The following is a 25,233-nucleotide window of genomic DNA, read 5'->3' on the forward strand; positions in this document are numbered from 1 at the left end:
GCTAACTGTTAACTCCAAATCCCAAAGAATTCAAGGACTTTTATTCAGAAAGAATCTCTTTAGAATATCTAGAATACAGTATATAAGTTGAGGTTTTTTTTAGGTACAACAAACGGAATTCAGTTTTTTAAGTGTATATACAATTGAACAAACTTCAACTTTATATGTGCTCTTACAATTCTTTCCATGTTGCAGGCACTGAGTATTTCCACTAGATGGCAGCCATGCCACCAGGATAAGAAGGACAGACAGCACTGTCTTAACTGCCAGGCTCAATATCAGAGGATCAATTAAATTAAATTAACAAAGATGGTTAGATGGTTAAATTACTTTTCCAAACGCAAGCATTTAGTCTGGACTTCTGTTCTGCATGAAGGAGTTTGACTTCTTGGTCAATGTGTCTGTCTCTGCCCTCTTAAAAAAGAGGGCAGAAAAAAAAGAGGAACTATGCAACTTTTTTAGCTGAATTTACCTTAATTGTTCAAGAGTCATTGTGATGGTTCTATAACACTTTATGGGTCCATTGGTCGCTGTTTCGACTCCCCCTAGCGCATCTTGGCGGACAAAGGGAAAATGCAAGTTTGTGGTGGCGACCCGCCGCAAACTCTCGTGGGAGTCTTGGGTCTGGCGAAGATATTGCTTTACGGCACTACACACCCACAAACATGGAACCGGCTAGATATAAACACAAGGAGCGAAGGGATTGTTACATTCATCACGGATCGGCCGACTAAAAAGAGACATAAGCCGTTTCTCAATTCGCGTTCTCGTGTGTTCTCGTGTACTTGCGTTCTCGATAAACGTCATCAGTGGTAGCCCAAGCACTGTTCCAATTCCAAGTACGCGAGAACGCGAGTACTGTCGTAAAACCCGGAAGTGTTCTCGATGCGTTCTCGATGAGGCCGTTCTACCGAGGACGCATCGGAGGTGACTCGTGTGGACTTGGGACCGTTAAATATCCCAGAATGCATCATCGAGTCCGCTGCTGTTCCAATTGCAGGTGCGTACTCGCGTTCTCGGAAGTCTGTACTTGAAAGTCCGGACTTGCCAAGTACGTACTTCCAAGTCCGCGAGTACGTAGTCCGCGTACTTGGTATTGAGAAACGGCTAGAGAAACCCAATGTCGGAGGAACAGAAAAAAAATAAAAGGGAGACTGACCGACAGAGATGCCAGACACGGGTAGACGTTTGGCAAGCTTTTCAGACGTGAACTGAAAGAAATGGCGTGAACTGATAGAAAAATAAGACTGCAAATCAGATACCAACTTGGTTGTGTTGCTCTTCAAATTCTAAGTACCTTTTGGGTGAACTTTGTTATATTTGTTTTTCTTTGTATTGTGGCTTTCTAGATGTTGATAGTCTCTGTAAAAATGTGTTTGCTCGACCGTTTTGCTGTGAGCCCTGTATGTTTCTAGCTTGCATACTCTCTACCAAACACGTTTGTTTCCCATATAATATTTGGCCATATAATGCAGTACACGAGAGCTGCCAGTTGGCACATATTCGTCGGTAACAGAAATGTTACATTTTAGAGGACGTGAACCTCCATTAACTGTACTCCTACATCTTTGACATCCAGACGGCGGTCCTCTCCACGAGGATAAGAAGTGGAACAGGCCTTCCTCGCAAGATCGTTATAAGGCTTGACGACCCAAGACGGCTCGGCCTGCTTGACCCGGTAAAGCCACCACCCACATCTGAACTTGTGCGGGTACAAGTGTCACGAGGAAAAATATCCAAAATAAATATTTTTCTAACCAAAAAGTGTGCATTATTGAACAACTGAAAGAAAGGTGGTGCAAACATCTGTTATATACAAAAAAGGGAAACATTTGAAAACTATATACAATAATGTTTATTTACAATGTTTATTTACACGTCCAGGGGGCACACCCTTGTAGTGGGCCCTGGGGTCAGGTAATGTGTCCATAATCTTCAGACACAGCAGCTGGCTATGACAACTCTCCTTCCCACACCCAGGAGGCCATGCTGCCACAACACAATTTGTCTATATGCTGAGTGCCTGAATTGTCTCTGCTCCACTCCTGGCTCTCGATGTCGGAATCCTCTCCCTGCAATTCCGACAAGTGCACCAGTGAGGGAGAGCTCCATCTGGTTCAGGGTTAAGGGGTTCCTCCAGCAAAGACAGTATGTCAAACATCATCCCTGGGGACCTGTTCAAAGTTTTTCCTTGAAAAACAAATCAAAACGTTTTTTTTTCTTTTCATGCATATCTCTGGGATAAAATCAGGTATATCTGATATCCTATTGGGTCGTAAACAATTGTAAACAGTAAACATTGGAATTGTAAACATTAGTTGTAAACAAACCTTTGTCTCTGCTGTGCGCCGCTTCTGGAGCTCTTCCAGTCTTTTCTGGTCCAGGTCCTTGAGCCTTCCCCCCTCTTTGAGTTCTCCCCTGTGGAGTTCTGGGCTTTCTAGGTCTAGTGCCTATAGCCTGAGGTGCGAACTCGGACAAAGCGGTCGAAGTTGATTCCTGCAATATCATACACTGACCTGATGATATATATAAATTACAACTTGGATTACTACACGTACCTGAGAATATACATAAATGTACGATTGCGGCGCAAATTGTTATCATGTTATCGTTATCTATTATGTTGGCCAACACTTACACTGATCGTTCTGTTCAACAACCAAAGATAAAACAATTCTTCCCGGTCAACTATATAAAAAGGATTGGTTTATGTTTATTGTAACACAACACAAAAATACACTATTTCAAAATGTATAACCTACTCTTTATGAACACCTACCTCGGACATGGCTCCACGCATTCGCCGGCTTCTTTTAAAACAAATGCACATGGCCAGCGTAGAAGTGGGTGGGGGAGGCTCATCAACGAGTTGTTACGACAGTGTTGTAAAATATCTACTCCGAAGCTGTAGGGGGAGCTCTGTAGAGAAAAATGCAAGCGCAAACCGAGAAAACAGCGAAGGAATTGCCGATCCTGCATAGTGGGCTTTTAATATATATATTAGGGCTGTCAAACGATTCATTTTTTTTTAGCCCGATTAATCACATAGTATTGGTGAGATAACTTGCGATTAACTCGCACTTTTAAAATAATATTTTAAATCCACTCCAATTTAAGTTAAATGAGATTATCAAATGGAGTGACACGTCATTCATACCAAATGTACTTATTAAGCAAAAACTTGACCAAGTAATCTTGAGGGAGTTTGTGTGGGATGAATATGAAACTTGGAACACCACATATTTGGGAATTGTAAACAGGCAGTTAATTAGTAGAATTGTTAACCAACAGATACTACAAGTGTAGTTAAATTCAAATAAGTAGCATCACAGATTTGGGAATTGTAATCAGGCAGTCACTTACTGCAAGTGTAATTGAATGTCAAGTAGGTGGAACTAAAAACAAAAATGAATTCTGATATGAATATTGACATTCTGTGGGAAAAACCTTTCAAAATCACAATGAAAAAATAAAAAAAAAGAGAATGTGCGTTAATGCGTAAATTTTTATTAATCACGTTAAAATAAGATTGTGTTAACCTGTTATTCACCCGCTAATTTTTACAGCCCTAATATATATATATATATATATATATATATATATCTGTGTGTCTGTCTGTCCGTGTGCCTGTAGTTCTATCCTTTTGACAGAGCAATAAGGGTCGGATGAAATATGAATCAGAAAAATTCTAGTAAAACATGGCATTTTGTAAATTAATTGCAGATGGAAACTTGTTCATGCAGCACCTAAATTCTTGTCTATGGATCGGACCCTTTGATTGTTCTCAGCCCCACCTAGAATTGTCTTACGATAAATGGAAATACAATACTTTGTATATAAAGATGTGAGAAGATTTTTCACTTTTTGCTTATCTTTACGATAATGATGCATCTATTATCTATTAACTGTCCCTGGACAGTGATGTTTGACTGAGGTCTGGATACTTTTTACTCCCAAAGCTACAGCTAAAGTTCCGTAGCAGCGACATCTTCTCAATAAGTGTTAAAACGTCTCCTTTCACAAAAGCCTTGTATTACAGCAGATGTTTTGGCAGAAAAAGCTTGGTGAGGCTGAGTTCAGTTATTTAAAAAAAATAACAGATGGTGAGTTTTCTATTTGCATTGCATTGCATGTTCACCAGTAGGTGTAAAAGGCTGTCATTAGCCTGCAGGGGACATGTTATGTAGCTTGCTGTAAACCCGGCCTGCAGGGTTACATTTCTCCATCAAACAACCCAGCATGTGACCACGATGTGTCTTCAAGGGAGAAGGAAGGTGTACTTCATGTTCATTTTCCCTCTGTTCCTACTCTTCTCATGATTCCTCTCAGGATTTCAATTAAATGTAACAGTAACCGGATAGAATAGAACAGAATAGAACCGAACAGAACATGACAGCACTGGACAAAGTAGAATAAAACAGAACACGACAACACTGGCCATACTAGATAGTACTAGTGTATCACTTGCTGTGTATACTTAGGCCATGTTTTAGGTATGTGTGTAATATGTCACCTGCCCCGATGACCCTCTCAATGCGGATGCGAGAGGGGTCTATCTCCCTGGTGAACTCCTCCACGGCCTGGGTGGGGTCTTCGTACGTGTCGGGGTCCACGTAGGTCCTGACGCCGGAGAAGGGCACTGCAGTACACATACAGCATCCTCGGTGAATACATTATTATTTCAACCGCACTAGCCTCAGGTTACATCAGACTCTACGAGAAGAACTGAAATTGAATGAAATATAATTTTTTTCTTTTTTTTTTTTCTTTTTAATTAATTTAATTAAAACAGCACGAACAATGCAGAAAATAATACGATTCAAGCAATATATTACAATTCATTAACTCTGTACACTCTTTTTCTCTCGCTACGTTCTGAAGAATGAAAATATATTTTGTTATTTCGGGAGAGATTTCTATGATTTTTAAACCATAATCTATAAAATACAATTATTTCAAAAAAGAACAGATGCTGAGTTTTCTATTTGCATTGCATTAGCACATATCCATTTCGCCATACAGACAAACAGGCAACAAAGTACAAAGCAGTTTCTACATGTCCTCCATATGTGCAAAAAAAATTATTCAGATGCTGTGTGTTTGTGTCTGCAGTCTGAGCTGTCTCAGTGTGTCAGCTAGGTGACACACACACACACACACACACACACACACACACACACACACACACACACACACACACACACACACACACACACGCAGGAAGCTGTAGTTCTCCTTGGTTCCCTCCCACGCCCAGGGAGAGAGATGTCTAGGGTACTAGTTAGTGGTGTCAGCTGGAGGTGGAGAGGAGGGGGGAGGTGGTTGGAGAGGGAGGAGGTGGTGGAGAGGGAGGAGGTGGTGGAGAGGGAGGAGGTGGTGGAGAGGGAGGAGGTGGTGGAGGAGGAGGAGGAGGTGGAGAGGGAGGAGGAAGAGAGTAGTGGATGAGGGGGGGAAGAGAAGGTAGAGGTGGCGAGCAGGGTGGTGGAGAGGGGAAAGGCTGGAGATGGTGTTGGTGAAGAGGATGAAGAGTGGAAGCGATGGGGTGGAGGTGGAGGGAGGGGGGGTTGAAGGTAGTGGAGAGGGGGTGTAGGTCTAGGAGGAGATCGTGGAGGAGGTGGAGAGGTTAGAGGAGAGCCATGTTATCTGTACCATATCCTGGCTAGCCTTATACAGAGTGTTAACCATACCGAACCCTGGCTGGCCTTATACCAGGGTTGCCAACTTTGGGACTTTGGCTGGAGTGAGACTCTGCAAAATGTCAGTTGGCATGTGAAGAGCGCGCATGCCTATATTGACTTGTTCTTTCTGTGCTTAGCTCGAAAGGCACTTGTAATATAAATAAAAGATAGGCTAAGTAACACCAAACTAACAATTTCTAGCTGAATTCCAACAAAGTCCACAATCCACACAGAGGCAGAGACAGAATACATGGAAGGAGGGAGGGAGACAGACTGGAAGAGTTTTTGGAAAGGATCACGCCATCTCTGAAAAGCTCTTTGAGGTATCTTTTTACCATCTTTCTCTCTTGTTCAAATGTTGGGAATCACATAAAAATGCACATTTGATGTTCTTGTTCATTTTGATACCCTGGCTGTAATTTTAGGTTAAGTGTTGAGTAAGTCAATGAAACCAAATAACGGAGTATCCGCATTAATTGCGTTAAAAAAACAACAGTAATAAAACAAACGTAACGTTGGCAGTGGTGACAGAGAAAGGTGCGCGGAGGACGTTGTAGATCAGCCTGCACTGCAGTCAATGCAGTAGGTCCGAATAGATGGATAGATAGATAGATCTAACGAGCGTGTTTCCTGTATATTCTGTGGTCTAGTAGTGAGTGATCAACAGTGAATGGACGGAAAAAAGTAGATTATTATTATTTTTTCAAAGATGGGCTATTTGGCGTGATATCTCTTGCGTGTGTGTGAGAGTGCGAGATTGATGCTGACAGCGTGAGTGTCACGCCAGATGCGTGAGAGTTGGCAACCCTGCGTTATACAGCCTTGTTAGCCGTACCGTTTAATACTGTAGGCCTGAGGCTTTCCTATAGCCTTGTTAAATTACCGTAAGGATAGCTAGCCTTACCGTAGTATTGTTAGCTTCCCCATAGCCATGTCTTCAATACTGTACCCTAGCTAGCCTTAATATAGCCATGTCAGCATTCATATGCTGAAAAGGGTAGATATTTAAATGTGATATATCATATATATGATGTCACACAATGTCAGTGTGTGTGTGTGTTTGTGATTGTGTGTGTGTGTGTGTGTGTGTGTTTGTGATTCTGTGTGATGCATGAGTAAGAGACAAATAGAAGAAATGACGAAGAAGAAAGGCGTCACGAACGACGTTACCGGAGAAAGAGAGCGTATTTTTTTTGCTTCATTTCATATCTAACAAACACTGGGACAAATGTAGTTGATTTACGTATTTAACTGAGGGAAAACAGGGAGTGGAAGGATGGGACCCTATAATGTTCAGCTGACTGTTGTAAATAATAAGTGTTACGAGAGTAGCATGTGTGCGCGAGAACGGCAGTGTGTGTGTGAGAGACGTCGGCGAGTGAGGAGAGCAGGTAACGTGTCAGTTTATTGGAGTAATGAAGGAAGTCCGGCTGTGTCTGTGCAAACGTGTACTGTAAAGTTAGAGAGACTAAGAATAAAGCACCCAGCCTGTCAAGAATCGGTGGCCGCTTCATTCTGACCTATAAGCAGACCCACTGCCGGTCAAAGTGAAGGCTGAGAACATCGGCCCTGGAGGGAACGTCTCCCCTGTGCTCCTCGACTACGGTCTGAGAGCCGACAGCAGGAAAGGTGTAACATAATAATAAAAAAACAAACATTTTCTATATACGCGTGCAGCTGTGAACTCATGTATTGTAATTTATTGTATGGGTTATGTACTTTTAGGGTTACGATAAGACGATAATTTAGCTCGTCTGGAGAATAGCGGGCTAATTTCAGTTGATCCTGTACCATGAAGCATTGTGTCTACCAGCAGGGGAACAGTTTATCCTGTACCATGTAGCATTATGTCTACCAGCAGGGGAACAGTTTATCCTGTACCATGTAGCATTATGTCTACCAGCAGGGGAACAGTTTATCCTGTGCCACGTAGAATTGTGTCAGCTAGCAGGAGAACAGTTTAGCAGCAGGTAAACAAGGTAGAAGGTCTTTACCGTGGCCACTCTGCAGACGGGTCCTTCTCTTCTCTTCTGACTTCATCCTGGCCTTTATGTAGCCCTGACACCTGAATCACAAGATATAATGAGCATTTAAGCACTGACGCCTAAAGCATGAGATTTTGTTAGTAGAATTGTTCCGATACCGATACCAGAATCAGAAATTCCTCTGATGCTTCCTCAAATGCAATATCGGGTATCGGCGAGTACGCAAATCTATGCGCCGATCCGATACCATCAAATGACTAGCTCATTTACTACACAGGCAAAGAACATCACAAACACGTGCAGGTAGAAGGCGTTTGTTTATGGTCAGAGGTGGAAAGTCGGAATGGGAAACACGTCATCTCCGACCCACGTGCGTTCGAGCTACCAAGTCGGAAAAACATGGATGCTCACGCTTAACTACAAGAATACAAATATTTTATTATAATTATATATTATAAATGTAAATGATCTAGTTCTAAAAAGACAATTGTCGACAGGAACCGACATACATTGCTGTCATCGTAAAGTCCCTTCAACCCTTCAATAAGAACAACTGAAATTAGTAGTTACAGTGCTAGATGCTGTATCGGTATATTGTCTGTATCGGCCGATACTCAACTTCAGGAATTGGAATCGGTATCGGGAAGGAACAAATGGTATCGGAACATCTTTAATAGTTAGCATACTATAGCACCTTCAATATAGGATCAAGTGCACTGGCAACAAACACTTGGCATTGTAGCTCTTACAGCTGAACCCCAATAGACATCAAACCATACTATCCCTCGCACCCACAACAGATAACCTGTGACATTCATCAACAGTGAATACGATCTCTCCATCACAAGACTTTGTTGAATACCTGTTGTGCTTTTGTTGTACTGGGGCTCTCTCTCTTTGTGTCCAAAGGTTGCGCACCAATAAAGCACATTTTATGCAAGCACAAAGGTTAAAGAATTTAGCATCTTTAATAGAACAGGTACAATGTACAATTCATTAATTTTTATCTTTTTTGCCTGCTGAAGATTAAAAGAGCCCGAGAGTGAATATAAAGGAGGCTTTACAATTCGATCCCTAGTGCCTTTTGGTTTAGGTTTGTTAGTTTGCCTTTCATGGTTCAGGACAACTCTGTTATAAAAAACCCTTTCTTCTAAGTTTATACTTAACAATTATGAAAAAGTGATATAGCAGCTAATGCTTACGTCTAAATAGATGCATCTAATCTCCTGAAGTCTTTGCACAATAAAAAAGTAACCTCAAAAAAATTACAAAATGAGCTTAATAGATGAACAAACAAACATAATTAACACAACACACATAAGCAATACCACTTAAAATGTGGGCTATTACACGTTTTCATCTTATTCATACATTCATAAATAGACTATTCTATTTCTGCATTTACAAGCCATGCTCTCATATATCGATTTGCGTCTGCAGTGTAGCCCCTTAAGAGACAACAGAGCTGTAATACACTTTCACTTTCAACACTCGTAACCTCTGAATAATACCACCAAAACACACATTGCAGCCTTCCATCTCAGAGGTAAGAGACAAAAAGAGGAGCAAGACAGAACAGTCTGGGTTCTTGTAAGCTCCAAGGAAAAATAGTGCATAGTGTAGCTTTAACATTTTTATTTTTCCCTCTATGTCGGTTAAAATATGCACCAATCCCATTAAAACCTGCCCGAACCAGGAGTAAATGTGGTATCTAAGGAAAACTGACAAGAGCATCTTGAGCAGGCCAGCCGCGGCTGATTAAACCAGAGAGCTAATGCACCACTGCATGCTGGGTAATTAGGCAGAAAGAGGGTCAACCAGCTGGAAAATGAGAGTGTCTAGCTATCGCCCGACGACCCATTAGCCGGCTCTGATTGGAGCAAGTCTTGTGGGGGTTTGGGTGGAGGAGAGAGCACCACAGACCCAGGCAGACATGGACCAAACCAGGGGTACCCAACAAGGGGGGTGTGTAGGGAATAGCAGGGTCCAGGGGGGACTTTTTTTGGTACACAAAATCACTATGCTTGATTTTCCAGAGATTTTTGGGCCGGAGTAGAGCCATGTCAGAGCATACAACGCCATTGTCCCAGCACCGTCAGGATGTTAAAATTAACGCCATGTCATACACATAGGCAAGTCTACTACAATCTCAATAACAAACTCAATAACTCAATGAATGTCCACTATAATACTAACCCTAACCCTAACATTTGTGGTTGGGTGTGGATGGATTACTTGAGCTGTACTTATGGGGTTGGGAAACACTTGATTAGACCACTAGAGGAAGCAGAGACCCAGAGAGACATAGGCCAGAACCCCAGAACCCCAGACAAACATAGAACAGACCACTAGAGGAGGCAGAGACCTAAAGAGACATAGACCAGACCCCCAGAACCACGGACAGACATAGAACAGACCACTAGAGGAGGCAGAGACCAAGCCAGACATGGAGCTCACCTTCCTGTGATGAGCAGGAAGAGGGTGAGGACCACAAGTAAAGAGCAGCCCCCCACTGCCGCCGTGACCACCACCAACACCTGACCATGATCTGCAACGTTAGGATCTTAGGAGGAGAAAGAATGGCGGCGAAAGGAGAAGAGGGGGAGGAGATAAGCAGGAGGGGCAGATAGGAGGGAGGGGGAGGAGACAGCAAGGAGGAAAGGGGAGAGTAGGGTAAAGAGTGATGAGACAGAAGGAGGAGGGGGAGGAGAGAGGAGGAGAGACAAAGGAGAAGATCAAGACAAGGAGAGAAGATATTGAGTTGGAGATACACCAATGTAGTGAGAGATCAGGAGGAGAGGAGGAGTAGAAGGGAGGAATCATGATTGAGATATAGTATTTTAACAAGGCAACAATTTTCTAGAAACCTTTTGCAAGGCACATTCAGAGGTTATGGGTGTTAAAACACAAATCAGACCGGCTTCTTTAATGGATAAAAAAGTGGGAATTATTCAGCTGTGGGCATCATTTGTGTACATCCTGTAGACAACCATTTATAATATTCAGTACCCAATACAAAAATAAATCCTATGTTTATGCAGGTGAGAAGCGGATGGGAACGAGTGTCAGCATATGTTCGGGATTTAGCTCTGAATCCACTCAGCCTCGGCAACATGGTTATACTTAAGAAAATGTCTTCAAATTGATAAAAGCAACTGGCTAAATAGTGAATAGTTTGTGTCGAATATAATGAATGAATATAATGACCAGCAGCATGGCGATAGCTGCCAAAGCTCCAAAAGAGATCCACAGTCTTGAACATAATCAGGTCCAGCGGCCAATAGACCCCTTTTACTCCCTTGCTTTGTTGTTATTACTCCCTTGCTTTACTAATCTGATGTTATTGGAGCATAATTCCACCAAGCGAACATCATATCTCACTGTGACGTGAGGTTGTCGCGAAGCTTGATCTACCATGTCCGCCTTTCTAATATTCCCCCCGAGGATGGTGTGCACCTTGTTTATTTATTCTCTCTTACTCCGTGTCTCCCCGGTCAACGATGAAATGCAAAGCACAACCCCACCCTTTAATGAAAATGTCTTCGACATAAAGCAAGTCTCCATGATTAAGAGTCTATTGACGTGGCCCTAATATGAGCATATCTTATAGGATTACAGACAGATCTGTTTGTCTCTGGAGAGAGAGCGAGACTGTTTTGTCCCTGTTGAACCGGACTGCTATCACACTTCTGTCACACGGGCAGGTACATACACTCACAGACAATTGTGTGCAGCCAAGCTAACACTAAAACAAAATTTTAACTTAAATCATGTCACTCATAATTGTTTATGCTCAGTTGGTCTGGTATGGTTATTGGCAAATATTAAAGCGAACTTACTGTCTTTTAAATCATCATACATGAACACATATTCCATCTTTGATTAGAGCTTTGATTCTCTCACTGTTCCAGAACAATCCAGGATAAAATTAAAATCAAAGTCAATCTCCTATTATGCACTTGACTAACACTAGTAAATTGTTTTTATAATTGTTATAACTCTGCACATTTTTGTACAGCTCTCTGAAGTTATGCTCCACTCATTCTGATCGTACTTTTTTTTTCTCCCAGCCTCACTTGTAAGTCGCTTTAGATACACGCCGAACCAGAAGAAAGTGTGTTGGACTCCCAGCAGAAAGGGTTCGGGGTTCGAACCCCAAATCTTCACACGCTTCCGGCATTCATCCTTAAGCTAAGGTCTAACCCCACCTGCTCATTAATGACATGTATCTGAAGAATGTGCAGTACTATATAAATAGTAGTAAATAGTCAACCTCACAATGGCTCCAAGCTTGCAAAAACACAGACGGTGGGATCTATTTAGAGAGAGTCTGGACAGACTTCTCGCCTTACCCTCCTCCACAGTGGCAAACTCAAACTTGGGGCAGTAAGCCGTGTAGCCGGCGGCGGTGCGGGCACGCACGCGGAACACGTAGAGGGTGCCGGGTTTCAGGCCCGTCACCACAACACTAGGCAGCTTGGTGCGGGTGGACGAGTAGCTCAGCTGCTCCTGCTCCTGGAGAGGCAGGGAGGAGGAGGAGGAAACGGCTGTTGGACAGGATGTCACATCCCTTTTTTTTCCTGCATTACCCTTTTTCATTTACAGTGACAAAATACTTAAGTGTCGCTACCTATATGCTGTGTCTTCATCACTGAAAAAAAAAATAAAGAACTGTATGGACGCTGTGGATACCAGGATGCAAAAAGTTATGTTTTCAGTGGAAGGCATAACTCATAATGAGTTAAGATAAGATGTGTTTATTGATCCCAGACAGGAGATTTGGGATATAATAATACAATAGCAATTAAGTATAATACAGTAGCGTTAGATAAAGAAGAGACGGCGGAGGAGTGTGTCAGTACCTTCTCGTAGTATTTCACCTCGTAGTCCACAATGTCAGCAGGGGGCTGCTCCACCTCTGTCCAGGAGATGGCGATGCTGCTCAGAGACGACCAGTCCCTGTTCACGACCCCCACCAGAGCAGGACCTGATGGAGACATCACACAGGGAGCAAAAGTGTGTCACGTTGTTAGTGTACAGTTGTGGTTGTCAGGAAAACTTTTTTAACAGTTCCCTGTTCAATCCTTGGGCCGACAATACCAATGGACAAAAAAATGCATAAAAAATAAATTTATAAAAAGGAAACATGATTTTTCCGAACACCTTGTGTTACCCAGGACACCGATAGACACAGGGTGATATCTCGCCAATTTTAAAGTTCTCTGCTGAAGAGTGAAGCCAAGCTTACTATCCCAGGTACCAGAAGAAAATAACCCACATCACTATTATGTCAACTGGAGCCAACAAGGTTTGTCTGTCGGAGTCAACACTGATCTTTCTATGTGTAGAAAATGCTGGACAGGAGTCATCCAGTAGCATCCAAGCAAGCAGATTCAAGCAAGTATCATCCAAGCTAACAGCTTTCATTTTACACAAACAAGAGTATTATTCCTTATCAAATATGTATGCAGCTGGGACATATTTGTCACTTTGGTGTACACTACACGGCGAATAATGGGGCAAATGGAGTTTTGATGTGACGGAAATTAAACTTTCTCCAGATTCCCTGCACGGAGGAGTTGACACGCTTCGTTGACAGTGTCTTGAACATCATTACACGCATGGTACGCACGATTTTCACGCATGTTTGTCTTCACACTCCCAACTTTGTCATCATATCGACACACATATGTAGCGTTATCATTGTAAATACCCTGACTACACATTGCTTATTTTCACAGCTGTCATGTATTCAGAGTACAATGATACTCTCAATGTTTACTAAAGAGGGTTTAATTGGATGCCAAACCTTTTTTTGTTTCTCCCCAAGCTAAAATAGGCTGTATGGCCGAGTGATGCAATACAAATCAAATAAAGTATTATATATATAAAGGATACATAGAATGTATGTGGATCTATCCTTTGCTGAAATAATTGCTAACAAACAGGCAGGCAGCATAATACTGTACTATGTACTATTTGTACTATTTGTGTTTGAATGTTATCATTTACCTGAATATCCCAATAAAATACGTCCCTTCATCCTATCCTCCTTTCTCTGGTCCCTTCTTTCGCTTCCTTTCACTCTATGTATAATTCAGTCTGGATTAGTTAGGTCATGGTATCTGGTGAAAACTCAAATTGAAATACAAATATAAATGAATTAGCTCTCTGTGAATGTGTGTTTGTGTACGTCTGCATTTGTGTTTGTATATGTGTCTGTGTGCATTCATGTGTGTCTGTGTATGATATGCGTGTGTGCGTGTGTGCATGCTTGCATGCATGTGTGCGTACGTTTGTTTGATTGTAAATCCATCAACCAATTAGCTAGTGAAATGGTTGAGTGGCCCAGCTAGATAATTCATTAATGATCATTAGTTTAATCACAACTAGAGAACAATACACCACATTGGCAACCAATAAGAGAAATATTGTTTATTGGCAACATGGAAAATAGGTTAACACCCACTTTCAGAGTCAAAGAGAGATAGAGATATAGAGGAGGGGAAGGAGGGACAGAGGGAGGGAGGGGGAGAGAGGAGGAGTGGTAGAAAGAGAGCAAGAGAGATATGGATGAAGGGAGACGGAGGGAACAGTAGAGAGTGAAAAAAATAGAGTGAGAAAGAGGGGATGGGGGCGAGAGGGAGAGGAGAACTGAAAAGGCAGAGAGAGAGAGAGAGAGCGAGAGAGAGCGCAGGGAGAGTTGGGTGTCCCAGGAGGTTAAATCTCCGAGCATCTGAGAGTATAAATAGAAAACGGCCTTATTCCCAGAGAGAGAGGGAGGAGGGGTGGAGGAGAGGAGAAGGGGAGGAAGAGAGATGGAGGAGGGGAAGGAAGAACAGAGGGGAGAGAGTAGAGGAGGAGGAAGGGGTGCAGTGGTGGATGAGAGGATGAGAGGAGCATATGGAAGGAGAGAAGGAGGGGAGCAACAGGGGATGAGAGGAGGAGGAGAGCATGAGAGGAGCAGAGGGGAGGAGAGGAGCAAAGGGGAGGAGAGGAGGAATGGAGGAGCAGGGGATGAGAGGAGGAGGAGGAGAGAATGAGAGCAACAGAGGGGAAGGACAGGATGAGGAGGGGAGGAGAGGGGGAGCAGAGGAGGAGGAGGATGAGAGGAAGGAGAGGGGGAATAAGGGAGGAGAGGAGAAGAGCAGGATGAGGGGATGTGGTGAGGAAGAGAAGAGGGGATGATGAGGGGAGAAGGAGGAGGAGAGGGATCATTTGAAAACGCAGGCCAACAAAAAGGGAAATGTAGAAAATGGAAACAGGAACTGAAAAAGGTTGACGCCATTTTAGAACACACTCTGCATGTGACCGACCCAAACCTGTGGTAGGAGATCAGGCTTACATGGTCAAATCTCATTAAACACACCTCATAATAACCATTTATATAAGCACATGAGTGAGTGTGGAAATACTTCAGTTTGGCCTCAATTTTATTGGCATGATAAAAAGCGTGAAAGTAAAGCAGCTAAAGGAGTTTGTATTGCTACTGTCTGACGTACTTGATACTGCCCACGTCCGATAGTAAACACAGGTCTTATATAACCATGCTAACAGCACATCAAACAGCAGAGATATAACTGTACAAAGTTAAGGATCTGAACTCTCAACTCATAATATTATCATAAGGTAAGAAATAGTTAAAAAATGAATACAGATACAGAATTAAGATCCCTAAAATAAAATTATTTGTAAAAAACATAAAAATTACAGCAGAAAGCAACAGGTGTGGAAGCAAAAATGATGACAGATAAGATGCAATACGATTGTTCTTTTAAATCCCAGACGGGAAATGCGGCTGTTAAGGCCTCTGCACATCTGCACTTGAACCTCTCCGTTCATTTTCAATTTCCAAGGGGCATCACCAACAGGTGCAGTTGGATAGGCCTACAACCAACCATAACAATGAGCGTCGAAAAAATTCTAAACAGAAAACATGTTTGCAGAAAATACATCTTTCTTCTCTGTTCGTCATTTGTTCTTTAAGTGGAAATATACCGTCCCATTTGTTTATTACTGTCTCGATTGTGGAATGAACAGACGTTCTACATTAGAAGCAGCCATCTTTGTTGCTGTTCAAATGCCTCTTTGGTGCTCCTCTGCACTGTCATCGTGTTTATCCCACCTCATAGATAAACGATTGTGATTGGTTAGTCTATCTCGCACCGGGCAGAAATCTTCTTGTATGGGAGGGGGAGCCAGACCTTATCTGCAGAGGAAACACGTGCTTGCAAGATTCGTCTCGTGCCCAGGCTAAGAAAGTACAGGAAAATATTCAAAATTGAAGATAGAGATATGACATTTAAATTGGAGTTAAAAAAAAAATTCTCCTAACAGTGGAGAAGTGTCTACCCTGCCTCCTGCTTCAGAGCTGCCTCCAGGCGGAGACAGCTAGAGACACAACTTGTCCTGGGACTGGGGCTTAACTCCCAGGTACCCATGGAACAGAACAAAACGTCCATCACTACCAAACCGTATTTATTCAACTTTCTCGTATTTTTTAACAGTACGCAGGTTGCATTCATTGAACTATTTTTTAAGCCATTACGATCTCTCTGAATTTCGTACGCATCACATTCTCCAAGGCTGCAATATCGCGCCATAAAAATCATTGAAAAGATAGCTTCTAAGATAACCACGAATGTCTATCGCCGGCAGAGCACTGCAGGACTGAGCCAATATTAGGGGTTTAAGGGTGAGAGTTGAATTTGAGTTTTTTTTTTGAGTTTGAACTTCTAATATATCATGCTGTCATTAAAGGCAATTAACTCGTCGTCTTTCCAGAGAAACATTGTAATTGCACATCTCCCTCCAACAAAAAGGATAAATATGCAGCGTACACAGGCAGGACTGGGGGCAGGGGGATAAGTAATCGTAATGAATACATTTAGAGTAATTAAAAGGATAACGATGCATTAACATATTTTCTCCAAAAGGTCTGAACGTGGGGAGAAAAATCCATCTTATATAACATCCCTCATTTGAAACGCCGAGCAAAAACGTAATTCCTTCTCTGATTGGCTGAGCTGCCATCAACAGCGCTATATAACGACAATCAATGTAATGAATTACCCTCCATAATGATAGCTAGGTAGGAATAATGTGGTCTAGGTACCATCCAACTCCTATAAACAGTTGAGGCTGGCAAATGAACAACAACAATAACAACACAGCCCGAAAACACAACAACAACCGACAAACCTTAACCTTATATAAAGGAAAGATGATATTTATTCTGAAAACTCTTGAATTTCCATTATGGTCGCTATTATAAACCATCGAAATTGATATGAACAAAGAATAAATTCTAAATTTCTTCGTCAAGTCATTAAGTGTGTGAGTGATCACTTTGTCTGTGTGTGTGTGTCCGTGGCTGTGCGTGAGACAAGCCATGAAAGCATTCAGCCAGTGTGTCGCACAAACTCCACCACTAGTTCCAGCAGCAGGGGGCTGCCAGACTGGTACCCTATGCCTCATGTTGGCCGTTATGCGTGAATGTGAATAAGAGAGAGTGAGAGATAGAGAGAGAGCGATAGAGAGAGAGAGAGAGCGAGAGAGAGAGAACGAGCGTTTGAGAAAGCCCTGTGCAAGCCTTCTATGTGGGTCAAACAGATGTGTGTGTGTGTGTGTGTGTGTGTGTGTGTATTTTAGTGAGTGTGTGTGTGTGTGTGTGTGTGTGTGTGTGCGTGCGTGCATGCGTGCGTGTGTGTGTGTGTGTATGCGCATGCCGGTGCATGCCTGTGCATGTGTGTATATGTGTATGTGTGTGTGTGTGTGTGTGTGTGTGTGTGTTTCTGTCAGTTATTTTATTAAAGCTGTGCTGACAGTTTGACAAGTCAATCCAATCTAAACAGTCGCAACATCAGCACCCCCACAGACACCCTGGAAAGAATATTTGCATTCTTCCAACCTAATTCCTCCCACCGGGGCCTCCACCACCAGCAGCATTACTACCACCACCACCATCACTACTAACACCACCACCATCACTACTACCACTACCACCATCACTACTATCACTACCACCACCATCACTACTACCACTACCACCATCACTACTACCACCACCACCATCACTACTACCACCACCACCATCACTACCACCACCACCACCATCACTACTACCACCACCACCACCACTACTACCACCACCACCATCACTACTACCACCACCACCATCACTACTACCACCACCACCATCACTACTACCACCACCACCATCACTACTACCACCACCACCATCACTACTACCACTACCACCATCACTACTACCACCACCACCATCACTACTACCACCACCACCACCATCACTACTACCACCACCATCATCACTACTACCACCACCACCACCATCACTACTACCACCACCACCATCACTACTACCACCACCACCATCACTACTACCACCACCACCACCATCACTACTACCACTACCACCATCACTACTACCACCACCACCATCACTACTACCACCACCACCATCACTACTACCACTACCACCGGCAACACCACAACGAGCAGCACCACTATCCCCACCATCACCACCACCACCATCACCACCACTAGCAGTACAAACACCACCACAAGCACTACCACCACCACCGCGGCAGTGGCGTAGCTTCGTTGCGCTGGGCCCCGGGGCAAGTCTTGCACTGGGCCCCCCCCGCCATCCGCCCCCACCCACCCATCCCCCGCACCCGATGAACATGCATCCGCTCCCCATGGGGCCTAGGCCTACAGCCACACAATCATTACTGGAACCATGGACAGGGACTTCATCCCTACACAACACAACGCATTCAAATCCGAGCAGAGATGTAAAAAGGACACACACACACTCATTATTAGAACCACGGACAGTGACTATTTGCATCACTAGCCTACGATCAAAAACAGAACGCAAGTAATCCATTCAGCTCAACACGCAACCCTATTTCCATAACAGCACAACGGTGGCCTAATCAAAAGCAAACTTGGCTCGGGAAACATGGGCTTATGTCCCTGTCGGGAGTGGTCAGCAAGGCGCTGTGCATACAGGGCATCATCAGTGGCACTATTCACTTCTGAAGGTTGGATAGCCTGGAAAAGTTCAGTGGTTTCACGCAGAGCAATGAATCTCTGCAGTAGCTGATTGATAATGATGGCCAGGCTGGCATTAAAAACGATGACCCTGAAGTGGCTCTCCGGGTCACTGAGCCTCTCAGCCTCGCACAGCTCATCGTAATGTTGTTGTCACTCTCCTTGCGTGAACGCACAGCGCTTCTCCACAATTAAAAAAAAATATATATATGTTTTTTTGTTTTTTTTTCCCTCTAGGGCCCCCGGGGGCCTCGTGGGCCCCAGTGCGTTGCACTGGCATCACCGCCCATAGCTTCTCCCCTGCACCACCGCAACCAGCGGTATCACCAACTGGTACCTTGACGGCACCTGCACTTCAACCGCCACCACCCCTAACATCAGCACCAAAAAGGGTGTGCATTCATCGAGATACATATGATACATTTCCCTGTTAGTTGTAGCTAGAAGGTACCAGTTTGCTTAATGCCACAGATCTTTATGGGACCACAACTTGTCACCAACTGACCACTAGCAGCTCCCCGAAGACCTGCGAGCCGGATATAGTAACAAACATGTTACCCGAGTAAAACAGTGTCTTGCTGACATTGATGGACTTCTGGCTGTGCAGCGACATGTAAGTTTAGCAAACCCACATACACACTGCAGCCTAGATATCCCTCTGAAAAATTAACTGTTAAGGGGTAGGACTAGATATGTTTTTTACTTCCTCCTACCCCCTTTCGGGCATGTGGAAAGTGTGTCTGTTTTTGCTTTTGTTTTATTTATTCTTCTACTACTATTTTAACTTTGTTTTTATTGCTTACATGTTGGAAATAAAGACAATCAATCAATCAATCAATCAATCAATCAATCAACCAACAAATTAAAAATAGAAATGGCTTCCTTTTCCTACAGAAACTGTGACATGCTGGCTTGTCGTCGGATTGCTGCTTATCTGCTGGCTGGAACAACCCCCCATGCCCCCACCCCTCTTTCTGGTACATTTGGATCATCCTCATGTTGATGACAAATTGAAGTACCGGGTGGATCGTACCACCCTGGCAGACGGTGGGGCAGGTCTGTCCCTGTCTGTCGTTTGACGTGCAGCCACAGGAGGGATTGGTCCAACATGTCAACTAGGCTTGAATCCTCCCGGGTTCCTTATTATGTGGAGCCTGAACATGCTTCTTATTATCTGACAGCTCCACATGTCTTGGCAGCTGCCTGCTCAAATAAGACTGTTTTAATTAACTCTCCCTGCATGCTTTCCTCATAGGCTCCTAGTGTTGGGGGGGTGGGGGGGGGGGGTTCACTACAGGCAGGATGCCAACTGGTGGCTCTGGAGCAATGAGACGCAAGAGTTTGTTGCTTTCACATTTCCTGACAAATACCCTGCAGTCAGAAGGCATAAACCTCTTCATTATCATTAGCCTCACTCTCAACCCTAGCAAGCCAAACCCAACACCCAAGCCTAACACTAAAAAATACTCTAAATCAAACTCTATCACTCATTATGACCCTTGCCCATACCCTACACACAAACCCTTATCTAAGCCATGACCTAAACTCTGATCATAAGAATTCAGTTCATTGTGCAACTCATTGTGAGTCCAGCCACGTCTCTTTCCATGTCACCTGTAGATTCACCATGTTCTCTATGAAAGATGGTCCATGTACACTACCATTATTCACTGTATACCTTGTTTTACAATAAAAACGACCACAATCAGTCCCAGACAAACTTTATTGTCTGAACTTAACAGGACCCTCTGCTCCTTACTCTGTCTGGTTCTCTCTGTTCAAGGTCTGAACCTGAGCTCAAGATAAAACTATATTATAGAATTGGTTATATGATAACTGGTTCCTGTTTGTTCACACATCTATCACCCCACTGCCAATCACAATGTCACTTGCTCTCTTAAAAAATTGCCCATGGGAGTTAAACAAATAAGTCAAATAAATTGAAAGAGGTGTTGTTATAAATAGAGTGAGAGAGACCAAGATCACACAGATAATCATACTCGTTTTTGTGCTAAGTGAACAGTTGGAGGAGCAGACTTTTTAGTGTACACAACCCAGCAACCAACTGCCTAACTGCCTTACCGACATTGGAGGACACGTTTCTCATTAGAGAGAAAGACAAACACATCATATGGCTCAAACTCCTGGACTTCCTGCTGCTCTCAGGCGCTGTCCACATGATGCCGGGTTCAAACGCCCTATCCAAATGTCCATTCTAGCGTCTTCAGCAGCATTTTTTCCAAGCACTATTTCAGTTTATGTCACCTGTAATAAGGATGTTCAGACCAGTTGAGCTGTCCACACATTTCTGAATCACATTATATGCAAGACCAAGCAGTTTAATCCATCCACATCTAACCAAACTAATGACCAGTATTTAGTCAAATCCCATATTTAGTCAGATCCCGTATTTAGTCAGATCCCGTATTTAGTCAGATCCCGTATTTAGTCAGATCCCGTATTTAGTCATATCCCCGGTGGTGGCTACATTAAGGAATCATCCCCGGAACTGAATGACTAATAACGTAGCGGCCAGGCCTGGCGGTCATCAACACAAACACGCCTGCGCCCACCGCACACTATTCACAACTCTCACAACTTTCCGTCATGGAGCCAAAATGACAGAAATAATGGATCCTTGCAGTTTCCTATTTATAACTACATAAGCTCCCCTGCACACTGATCCCGCCATTAATAATTCACTTCCTCCAGCCTGCCTGTCAATGGACTGGAAGGTTCCCGGGCTCCGGGGTTCACCTCAAACCCATGCCCGCTTTCAGACAAAGTGTTGAGACAGAGAGGACCCTGGGTCTGACCTCACGGTGACCCCGGGGTCAACTGAGTGCTCATTAGGAGAGACGGTAGCAACAGCAACTCTCTCTCTCTCTCTCTCCCGCGCGCTCTCTCTATCTTTATTTCTCCCTCACACTGTATCTATGTCTCTATCTGCCTTTCCTTTCCCCTCTCTCACTCTCTCGATACCTCCTCTGTTTATTTATATTTCTTCACCAACACACACACACACACACACACACACACACACACACACACACACACACACACACACACATACATACATACATACATACATACATACATACATACATACATACATACATACATACATACATACATACATACATACATACATATATACACACACACAGACACATGCATGCATTCAATGAAACACACACAATCACTCCCACACACACACACACACACACACACACACACACACACACACACAGCGAGAGAGAGCATCAGCAATATTCTTTAATTATCACAATATAACATTGCGTTGAAAGTGAAACACTTAATAGGGAGAGCGAGAGAGGGAGAGAGAGAGAGAGACAAAGAGAGAGAGAGACAGAGAGAGAGAGAGAGAGAGAGAGAGAGAGAGAGAGAGAGAGAGAGAGAGAGAGAGAGAAAGGTGCTTAACAGGGTATCTATCTGCAGGGAACAGTTTGTCCTGCTTGACTCATTAACGTCCAAACTACAAACTATCACGGCCAACAAGCTGACATCATCGCTCTGCTAATGACCGTATTTCCTGTTTCCTGTTATAGATGTCTGAGATCTGAAGAGGATCAGGTGAGACTTTAAAGCCACAATAACATGACATTCACTTTGACACGAGAAACATGTCACAAAGGGTTTCTATTGATTTTCACGGTAATTTGTCACAAATGATCACGCACGCCGACCTAACTTGAGTATCTACATCCTGTTCTAGCAAGTTAGCAGACAATCTGTGGAAACGCTCATCAAATATGCTCAGAAAACAACAACCTCAGATGATGAGTCTCCTCCCGTCCTGAGCGAGACGATTCTGACAGAGAGATTCCATTCTAAATAAATGGTTGCCTTTTAGGGGCGTGAGGGGCGCATCAACAAACACTAGCGCTCAGCTACCTCCCGGCAGAGAGACGCGGCCAGGAGCACCCTGACAAATTACAACATTTACACCAGGAAAGTGGCACTCACCGCTGACCTTTACAGAGGGGAACCACAGAGAGAGAGAGAGTGGGAGAGAGAGAGAGGGAGAGAGAGAGAGAGGAAGTGATATGGCGAGAGAGAGAGAGAGAGAGAGAGAGAGAGAGAGAGAGAGAGAGAGAGAGGAAGTGATATGGGGAGAGAGAGAGAGAGAGAGAGAGAGAGGAAGTGATATGGGGGAGAGAGAGAGAGAGAGAGAGAGAGAGAGAGTGAGAGAGAGCGAGAGAGAAAGAGAGAGAGGGTGGGATAGAGGGAGATAGACAGAGGGAGGAAGGGAGGGAGGGAGGGAGGGAAGGTGGGAAGAGAGTGAGAAGAGGTTGATGCAGCGAGAGAGAGGGAGGAACAGAGAACCAGAACCGGAAAGAGACAGAGGAAGTGAGAGAGAGAGAGAGAGTGGGAGATAGAGAGAGACTAGACTAGAGGAATAGAGGGAGGGGTACCTGATTGGTGCGTCGTCACTGTAACGTTGGCCAACGCGCGCGCCACCACGGCGAGGCCCGACACGCCGTTCACCGCCTCCACGTGGAAGGTGTAGTTGGCGTGCAGCGCAAAGTCCAGCACCGCCACCGACGTGCCCGTGAGCCCCAGCGGGCGCGGGATGAAGCGCAGATCCGCCTCGCACGGCTCGCACCGCGCCCCGTCGCCGCCGCCGTCGCCGCCGCCGCCTTGGCAGCGCTGGCACAGGACGTTGTAGGAAAGGTCCTTCCGGCCGCCCACGTCGCTAGGCGCCGCCCACTGCAGAAAGAGAGCCGTGTCGTTGATGAAGGAGACCAGGTTCCTCGGGGCAGACGGGGGCCCTGTTGGGGGGGGGGGGGGGGGGGAAGAGACTTGAGGTTAAAGGACGATACTGGTCTGGTGATTCAGTAGAACATCGGCTGCCAAGATCGTTTGGCAAAATGGCTGTTGTTGTACCGATTCTGCTGAAGAGCTTTTGACATGGCAGCTTATGCGTGCCCCTGCCCTGACTGTAACCGACCGCGATATGGCACTGTGGTCGTTTGGAACCAATGTGCCAATTGTCAGTATGGCGTTAGGAGAGATGGTTACGATTATTTGTTCTCCTAGACTGGTATTGTGCTTTAAAGGTCCAGTGTGTGTGTGTGTGTGTGTGTGTGAGATTGCAGTGAGAATTTAATAGCAACTAGTGGTGAGGTTGCACAAGGCAACCAACTGAATACCCCCCACCGCCTTTCCAAGGATTACAGTACTTTCCTGGATTGTGTAAGTAAATATTTCCTTTTTGCAAAATACAATTAGTTAATTTTTATTTTTGTTAATTAACGAAATTAATTAATTAAAACAAAACTTTTGTCTGTCCCTTAAACGCAAAGCAATCCTCTGCCCACAGGCAAGCCTTCCCAAAATCCCACGCGACGCAACACTTTCATGATCAGTGGAGTTCCTGGGTTAGCCTTGCTTTAGCAGCTTTAAGATTAACGACAGTGTTTGCCAGACATTACACATTCATATTTTCTGCACAAATACGTCACAATAAGTTCCTTGTGTGTGAAATCTCACAAAGCAATAAAGCTCTTTCTGATTCTCATTCATATTTTGACATAAGGACATCTTAGCTTCTAGCACTCAGAGATGCCCGGAGATTTAACAGCAAACAGAGAAACATCTCAACACACTCACAAAGATGGATGAAAACAATACCGAATAATTCAGGGAGAGCAGGGAATACACAAAAAAAGACAAAAAAAACAACATAAAATGAAACACTTGAGGTCTTTACACAAAAGAGCAGGAGATGTATTCACATATGGCTACAGTCAGGCATTGGGCGGGATGATAGGAGCGCTAGCTGACAGACAGACAGACAGGCGGGGTCACGGCGTCTGGTACTGACTGGAGCAAGGGGAGCTGGGTGGGTCCTTGGCAGCTCGGTAGAAGCCTTTGTCACAGTGACAGATGCTGGCCGCCTGGTCGTGGCTGGAGCTGTGTGGAGGGCACTTGGAGCACTTGACGTTGCTTGCATACGCTTTGTAGAAGCCTGGTTCACACGCTGCGGCACAGACAGACAGACAGACAGACAGACAGACAGGGGTAGAGAGAGTGATGTGTGGGCTACAGCCGACAGTCTGTACGTCTTGTTTCCCGCTCTCTCTGTTTCTCTATCTTTCGTTCGATTCAAATCGTTTTTCTTAGCATAGGAAAACATTTTCAAATTCAAATAAGATATTTGGTCTTTCTACCTCTCTCCCCCTGTGCCTCTCTTTTCATCTGTCTCACTCTCATTCTTTCCTTTCTCTTTTTACGTATCTCTCTTATTTGCTATATAGATCCTTAATTTTCTCCCAGTTTCCCAGTTTCCCTCCCTCTCTCTCTCTCTCTCTCCTCACCTGTGTGTTTTCTAATCGGACTCTATCATCGCTATAGGACAATGGTTGTATCACACATAAGTAGAACCCACTGCTCTTCTAACAAGGAGAACCTTTTGACGCAAACACCTCCTCCACCTCCAGCACCACCTCCACCGCCACCACTACCAC

General features: G+C 44.1%; 1 protein-coding gene across 2 annotated transcripts in view; it reads right to left on the reverse strand.

The window, feature by feature from the left end:
- The window catches only part of LOC311356186 (ephrin type-A receptor 6-like), a gene marked incomplete at both ends in the record, with an annotated part of 66,993 nt that overhangs the window by 9,741 nt on the left and 32,019 nt on the right, over nucleotides 1–25,233 (reverse strand). For both annotated transcript variants that reach the window (XM_084475942.1, XM_084475943.1), the window contains 7 exons: nucleotides 4,514–4,639; nucleotides 7,673–7,743; nucleotides 10,121–10,226; nucleotides 12,016–12,178; nucleotides 12,526–12,650; nucleotides 23,179–23,535; nucleotides 24,591–24,746. In XM_084475942.1, coding sequence (XP_084332068.1) covers nucleotides 4,514–4,639; nucleotides 7,673–7,743; nucleotides 10,121–10,226; nucleotides 12,016–12,178; nucleotides 12,526–12,650; nucleotides 23,179–23,535; nucleotides 24,591–24,746 — 1,104 coding nt within the window. The remainder of the gene's footprint in view (nucleotides 1–4,513; nucleotides 4,640–7,672; nucleotides 7,744–10,120; nucleotides 10,227–12,015; nucleotides 12,179–12,525; nucleotides 12,651–23,178; nucleotides 23,536–24,590; nucleotides 24,747–25,233) is intronic.

The sequence above is a fragment of the Micromesistius poutassou genome (genome assembly GCF_964030765.1).
Source record: "Micromesistius poutassou genome assembly, chromosome: 12".
Lineage (NCBI taxonomy): Eukaryota > Metazoa > Chordata > Actinopteri > Gadiformes > Gadidae > Micromesistius > Micromesistius poutassou.